Consider the following 7,667-nt stretch of genomic DNA (forward strand, 5'->3'; position numbering starts at 1 on the left):
GAGACAAACGCATTTTAGAAGCATGAGCCATCATCTGCATTCACAGTTTGGGCTACTTTGCGCTAAAAAAGACAAAAAACAACATCAAATAAAAAAGGTGGAAATTGGGGTTTTGTAAATATGATTACTGAATTGAGCCAAACATGAAAACATGTTTTTTGTGTCATAAAAAAAGAGATAAATTAAAACTTTCATTAAATCTTTATTTCACTACAAATCTCAGTCACATACAAACACAATATGCAGCGTGTAGTTCAAGTAAAACTATTTAAACTTAGTTTTCTTTAAATAAAAACATGAAAACTGAGATTAACATACATTTTGTTCTATGTACAGTTAGCACTTTAAAATATTGTATTTTTCTTAGTTCATACTTAAAGTCTCTTCTTGAAGCTATACATTTCATCTTTAAATAAAATAAATTTTACGCCTAAAGAAACAGCTGTCATTTATATGTAGCTAGCCTAGGCTGAGGATGACAAGCATCGCAAGTTACCTTTGCTGTACTGCTCATCATCAACATAATTGTTCTAAACTTTAGACACTATTTCATTATGAAACTCCATCTACATGTTTGTAGCAGTCTAAGACACAACACAAATTTCAACTTTAACTTGTCCGATCCAACAGGAGCTGCAGATCCAAGCGATGATTTGTACATTTTCCCATCCTAAAAAATATTTTAAAAAAAATCTAATTTCACTTGATACCTATATGGGATAGAAAACCAAGTATTTTATGAAACTCATTGCATTTCATGTGCCACAATATCTGCAGTGTCTTTATTTGTCAAAAGGGAACAAGCATGTGAGCTAAACAGATACAAGAACACCAGCCGTGAGGAACTGTGTTGAAGAAAACAAAAGCCTTACGTTAAGTTTTGATTCCTCGTGGAAACAGAAGCAAACAAGCAATAAAAAATAAAGAAACAAAATGAATTGTTTAAAATATTTATATATTGAGGCTGAGGATCTTTCTGCGTGGAGTTTGCATGTTCTCTCCATGCTGCATGTGTTTTCCCTGTGTACTCCGGTTTCCCCCCACAGACCAAAAACATGCATGCTAGGCTGATTGGTAACTCTAAATCATCCCTAGGTGTGTGAGAGAGAAAGACTGGTTGTTTGTCTCGTTCATCTCTGTGTCCTTATGATGGGCTAGTGACCTGTCCAGGTGTCCCTGTGATGGGCTGGAGACCAGTCCAGGTGTCCCTGTGATGGACTGGAGACCAGTCCAGGTGTCCCTGTGATGAACTGGAAACATGCCCAGGTGTCCCTGTGATGGACTGGAGCCATGTCCAGGTGTCCATGTGATGAACTGGAGACCTGTCCAGGTGGCCCTGTGATGAACTGGAGACATGTTCAGGTGTCCCTGTGATGGACTGGAGACATGTCCAGGTGTCCCTGTGATGGACTGGAGCCATGTCCAGGTGTCCATGTGATGGACTGGAGACCAGTCCAGGTGTCCCTGTGATGAACCGAAGACATGTCCAGGCATCCCCCACCTCTCACACAGTGACTGCTATGGGCACCAGTGACCCTGTGACCCAAAAAGGAAGAAGCGGGTAAAGATGGATGGATGGACGGACGGACAGATGGACAGACGGACGGACAGATGGACGGATGGCTGGATGGACGGATTTATTGAAATATGTAAGTGTGTTATGTAAGCTACGAACAAAATCCATGCTCAATTATCCAGGTATACAATCCAACATTTTTCAGTCAGGTCATCTGGACAGTTTCTTTTTTTTTTGTGCTGAAACGTTTCGCCTTGGGTCCGGAAGGCTTCATAAGTCAAGTAATCACACAACAAAACTGATATCAGTTGAAACGTTTCAGCACAAAAAAAAAAAAAGAAACTGTCCAGATGACCTGACTGAAAAATGTTGGATTGTATACCTGGATTATTGAGCATGGACTTTGTTGTTTTCAACCAGTTTGACACAACTGTCAACAAGGAAGAGGGCCGGCAATGGAGGAGGGGCATACCAAAGAGATCATCTTATCACAAGCAAAACTCTTTTGTTCCACTTTGAAGTAAGCTGTTGGGGGAAGAATCCATTTTGTTGTGTTTCCTTGACTGATGAAGCCTTCCAAACCCAAGGCGAAACGTTTCAGCACAAAAAAAAAGAAAGAAACTGTCCAGATGACCTGACTGAAAAATGTTGGATATGTAAGCTAAGGTTACAGTTTGATACCTACCTTGGTTTTTAGGGTCACGGTTCATTAAAGGAAACAAATTTCAAATTCCTTTTCTTATTTTGGTCTTTTTAAAAATATTTTTAAAATCAGCCAGTTACCCTTTCTAAATGGAGAGGCAAAACAAGCCAACTTTGCAAATGGGGAGGAGCTAAGGTGGAAGGATACAGCAAGTATAGTATTTCTCACTTGTTATTAATAATAATAATAATCATCATCCGTCAATCTGTCCATCCATCCATTATCATTACCTGCCTGTTCCTTTTTCATGTCGTGGAGGTCACTGATGCCCATATCCGGCCATCACTTTGCGAGAGGTGGGGGACAGCCTGGACAGGTCTCTAGTCCATCAAATGGACACAAATTGGACTTTTCCATAGTGACAGTTTAACTCAGTTCAGCTCGGCTCAGCACGGTCCATGTTGCAATTCCATATACACGTTCAGTACCGGTTCTGTAGGCAGGGTCCAGAATCCAACTCTCCTTACTAGCTGGTAACGGTAGTGCTCCCTTAAGCTATTTACTAGCCACCACTAAACATATTAAGAAAAAGACCCTGAAAAAATACACAACCAAAATGGAGGATCTCATTGCTTTATTGAACATTATGCTCAGTCTGTGACTTTTTGTCAAACATCAAAGAGACCCAGGAAAGTCTGCGGGCAGTGAGGCAAAAGGCTCTAGAGAAGAACAGTAGTGTTGGAAATTATTAGAGGATGAGTGAGGGTAAGCTAATGCAAATCTGCTATATAGTGGGAGTCGAGAGTAAAAGTATGTAAATGTCGATTAAATACGGTTTAGTAATGCTGTGTGTGTTTCAAGTGATTCTCCAGCAAAATGATCGCAGCAGACCTACAGTCTGTTTATGTCCAGCTCTGGAGCAACAGTGTGCCACAAAAAAATGAAAGAGGCTGTTATCTTCCATCGATGTATCATTTCAGTATAAATGTTGACAATAAAGATATATTAAAAATATCTTGACTTTTGTTATGACACTTTAGTTATTTACCAAACACTGTAGATGGAAAATCTGGATTTAGCTCATAATCATGATTTAATCTTGAATCAGGTTTCATTTACAGGGTGACAATTTATTTTGAAGTTTCTGGTAAATCAAAAAGAATACAGATTATTAAAATTATCAAATTAAACAATGTATATATAAATAAATCCTGCTAATAAACTTTTAATGAACTTTAGTTCACCATTAAAAGTGAGAGTTCTGCAGTGAGTTAAACTCAAAGCATTCTGCTCCTCAGATAAATAATGTTAAATTATTATTTTTATATATGAATATTTCTGTTCAGTGTCCTGAGATAACTTCTGTTGTGACTTGGTGCTACATAAATAACGTGAATTGAATTGAATCTCTGATGAACCAGATTCTACAAAAAACATATATAATTAACAACAAAGTCCATGCTCAATAATCCAGGTATACAATCCAACAGTTTTCAGTTAGGTCATCTGGACAGTTTTTTTTTTTTTTGTGCTGAAACGTTTCGCCTTCGATCCGGAAGCCTTCCGGATCGAAGGCGAAAAAAGAAACTGTCCAGATGACCTGACTGAAAAATGTTGGATTATATACCTGGTTTATTGAGCATGGACCTTGTTGTTTTCAACCAGTTTGACACAACTGTCAACAAGGAAAAGGGCCGGCAATGGAGGAGGGGGCGTACCAAAGAGACCATCTTATCACAAGCAAAACTGGTTTGTTCCACTTTGGAGTAAGCTGTTGGGGGAAGAATCAGTTTTGTTGTGTGCTTCCTTGAATGATGAAACCTTCCGGATCGAAGGCGAAACGTTTCAGCACAAAAAAAGAAACTTTCCAGATGACCTGACTGAAAAATGTTGGCATCCGTAATTAAAATTTTATTTTTCTTCATCATTTGATGTATTTACCTCGTGTTTACTTTTATTGTTCGATTTAGATGTATGATTTTGTTTCTTGTATACAGATTATTTTATTTTAGTTTTGATTTAAAGTTTAATGCTTGTTTTGTGATTTGTACATCTGTGGGTTAAAATAAAGTTTGAACTAAAGGCTGTATTTTTTCTTTAAATATGTTTGAGGGAAATATTCCTGAGCGATTCGATAATTTTGTGTCTTTATGATTTTTCAGCTGAGTTAACTTTAAGAAATTATTTAATAAAGTCATTAAAATAAAAACAGGATTTCATGATAAAGCTGGCACATTTTTTATCTTCACTGATAAAAAAAAAAAAAAAATTATATTATTTTACATAAAATGTTTTAAAAATTGTTTTCAGCCTCAGCCTCAGCCCCAGACCCATCCCGGTCAGCCCGTCTGCCTGGATTGGGGTTTGGCCTTCATGATCACTTGAGACCGGGGTCCGGGCAACAGCCTTCTGCAAGTCAGCAGCTCGTATGATCCTCCGGCGTGACCAGCGGAGCTCGGAGCCCACAGAGCACACAAGGCCGGGATCCTGAGCCCCAAGTCGGCAGCATGGAGGATATTTTGTGGTGACCGGCAGAGCTCAGAGGAGGGGAGATGACGCCCTGCACGGCCGGAGCTCCATCTAGCTCGCTCTGAGCTAGAAGGAGCTCCACCACCAAGCACTAAATACATCACCAAGCACAAAATACGCCCGCACTTCAGCATTAGACCACGGTGTTATCATTATTATTATTTTTTAAATCTTTAAAATAGGTCCAATCGCTCCTCAAGTTCTAAGACCGGTAATTGTAAATGGCGGATTGAGTGTTTAGAAAAAATCTCAAACCCCTCTAGTGACTCCGCCCCGTGATCAATCTGTGACCAACAGTGTTCTGTCACGTTTTGGTGTCGGCTTGGCTCGCTTGGAACCCCAGAGAAGAAGGGACCAAAAAAGGGTCCGGTTCCACAAAAAAATGACAGTGGAACAGTGCTCAAAACCGTACCGAACTGAGCCGAACCGGGCTGAAGAGGAGCTGTGGAAAAGGGGCTATAGAGACAAATGAGACAAACAACCATTCACTCTCTCTCTCACAACTAGGGACAATTTAGAGTATCAGAGAATCAGCCTAACATGCATGTTTTTGGTCTGTGGGAGTAAACCGGAGTACCCGGAGAAAACCCACGCAGCACGGAGAGAACATGCAAACTCCACCCAGAAAGACCCCCCAACCAGGATTTGAACCAGGGCGATGTTCGCTGAGAGGCGGCAGCTGTACCAACTGAGTCACCCTGCTACCCCACTTATATATTCTGTGTTTTATGCATTCAAACAATATAGCAACATGTCAGTGATTAGACTGTATGCCGTATGACTGATTTATTTTAAAAATGTATCAACAGAAGAGAAAATGTTTAGTTGGTTACTGCACCTACTAACTTTAGATGTGCAGGGCACATATGTTGGATTTTCAGGTGGAGGTTGAAAAGAAATCTTTGACTTTCTAGGGTAATATTGTGAATTCATGGGGCATTCCAAGTACATATTTATTCTAGAAACTTGAAAATGTCAACTTCCGAGTGCAAATAGAAATTTCTATTAGAATGGAGACCTTGAAATCTTCTGTACCGTCTTAACGTTTTATTTGGCATCATCTGAAAGAAACATTTGACATCTACACAAGTTTTGTTGTTAAATGCCCGTAAAGCCAATGTTAAGCCAAATCGTCATGGGTCAGCTAATTAGTTGTTGTAGTTATTTGCACCTGAACATTGCATGGGTTACCATCTTATTAAAGACCATGATGACATCTTGATCATTTAGGAAACAATGGATGTATTAGTTACTTTTGTCACCCATTTGCTGTCCATTTTTCTTCAGCTGTTGCACCAACTTTTCAATTCTGAGAAATTGAGTTTGACAACAAGAGAGTCAATTTGACCTGAGTTTATGTTAAAAAGCTGATGCTACAGTCCAGACAGTAGCTATATATTGTTTTTTAAATGTATTAAATAACAGTTTCATGTCAGAAATTTAATGACTGATAGGACCATGTGTCATTTCAGAGGGAAAGAAACAATCAATTGACGCAGATAATTTTTTAATGCTACGGTAGAACTGACCTTTTCTCATCATTTGTCTTTTGTGTAAGTCGTTGACGTCAGTTTCTGCATGCTATCGGTTTCTCGTCCTACTTTTACCTGAAAGTAGATGCACAATAAATTATTCTGCATGTTTCCATCGTTTTACGATTAAATTCTGGAGAGTTCTCATTAAAGTACTTACCATTATGATCCTAAACAATTCATCTCTGACCTGGAAATAACACAATAGGGTTAAAAACAAACCAAAAATAAGAGATGGTCAACAATAGGGGTGTAACGGTATGCCTGTGTCATGGTATGACACTGGTATGGGTTTGGTATAACAGGAAAAAGGAATCAAATACCAAATGTTATTTATTATTATTATTATTATTATTATTATTATTATTATTAACTTGGCAAAATGTTTCCCTGAAGCAGGGACAGAAAAATCCCACCCTTGTTATTGGGAGGGTCTAACAATCAAGACTTACTACTATAAATAAAAATAGTTTGCAGTATTTTTTTCATCCCATCTGAACAGGAACACATTTAATAAACAAAAGGTTTGATAAACTTTGAAACGTTCTTTAAAAAAAAAAAAATAATACAATGAAATAAATTAAAAATCAAGTAATTTTTATTTAATTGATTTAATCTAGACTACATGCAAATAAAAAGTAACACCTCTCTCAATTAAAAAATATAAAATAAATGAAATGTGAAACAATCAAAACTAGCTGAGAACTGGAGTAAAAAATTATGCTTGAGATCAGGGACATTGAATAAATATACAAATGGCTCAAGAGTACTTTTTAACATGTCAATTACATAATACAACTACTTGCCATACTTACAACTTTCACATCCCCTGTTTGTTTACCAGCTGCAGCACAGAGCTTCTCCTACACAGCTGATTTGACTTTAACAGGTTTTTAACCCTGAGTGTTTTTCTGAATCAAGCATTGTTCAGTGTAGACTATGAATGTACTGTTACATCCCTAACTGAACTAAAAATAAAAGAAAACTTGTTGATGTACCAGATATGTAGTAAACACTTAACAACAAAGGCATTGCTAATATTTTCAGAACCCAGTACAATTATGTGTTACAACGAATGCTGTTTTTCAACAAGTTATTGACTTACTGTCCACTTTTAAAATTACCAACCTACCTTCTGCTCTGCAAGGCATCCTGTTATCAAAATAAAGAGGCCCTGCAAGAGAAGGAAAGAGGTGAAATGGATTTCCATCAGAATTCTACAAAAGTATCTTTTCTGATAATGACGTATTCCACATTTTTTTTCTATTTCATTTATGATTTTTGACCTGTTGTAGCTTTTCTAATAGCCTCAGTTTAGAGAAATATACCAAAGTGAATTTTTGCCACTTTAAAACACCATCACAAAAGGTTTATAGATCATACGAAAGCTTATTAATTATTAACAACAAAAAAGGTTGAATCATGTCATCTGGACTTCGTTTTTTTG

At 37.7% G+C, this 7,667-nt stretch overlaps 1 protein-coding gene across 1 annotated transcript in view; it reads right to left on the minus strand.

Annotated features, from left to right (window-relative positions):
* Nucleotides 1-575: 575 nt before the first annotated feature.
* LOC119418750 overlaps nt 576-7,667 on the minus strand; it is a 31,451-nt gene continuing 24,359 nt past the window's right edge. The window contains exons 6-9 of the mRNA XM_037686086.1: nt 7,353-7,394; nt 6,381-6,410; nt 6,218-6,295; nt 576-670 (exon numbers count right to left, since the gene is read on the minus strand). Of these exons, the coding sequence (XP_037542014.1) occupies nt 6,227-6,295; nt 6,381-6,410; nt 7,353-7,394 (141 nt within the window). The 3' untranslated portion in view covers nt 576-670; nt 6,218-6,226. The remainder of the gene's footprint in view (nt 671-6,217; nt 6,296-6,380; nt 6,411-7,352; nt 7,395-7,667) is intronic.

The sequence above is a fragment of the Nematolebias whitei genome, chromosome 12 (assembly GCF_014905685.2).
Source record: "Nematolebias whitei isolate Nwh7 chromosome 12, NemWhi1, whole genome shotgun sequence".
NCBI lineage: Eukaryota > Metazoa > Chordata > Actinopteri > Cyprinodontiformes > Rivulidae > Nematolebias > Nematolebias whitei.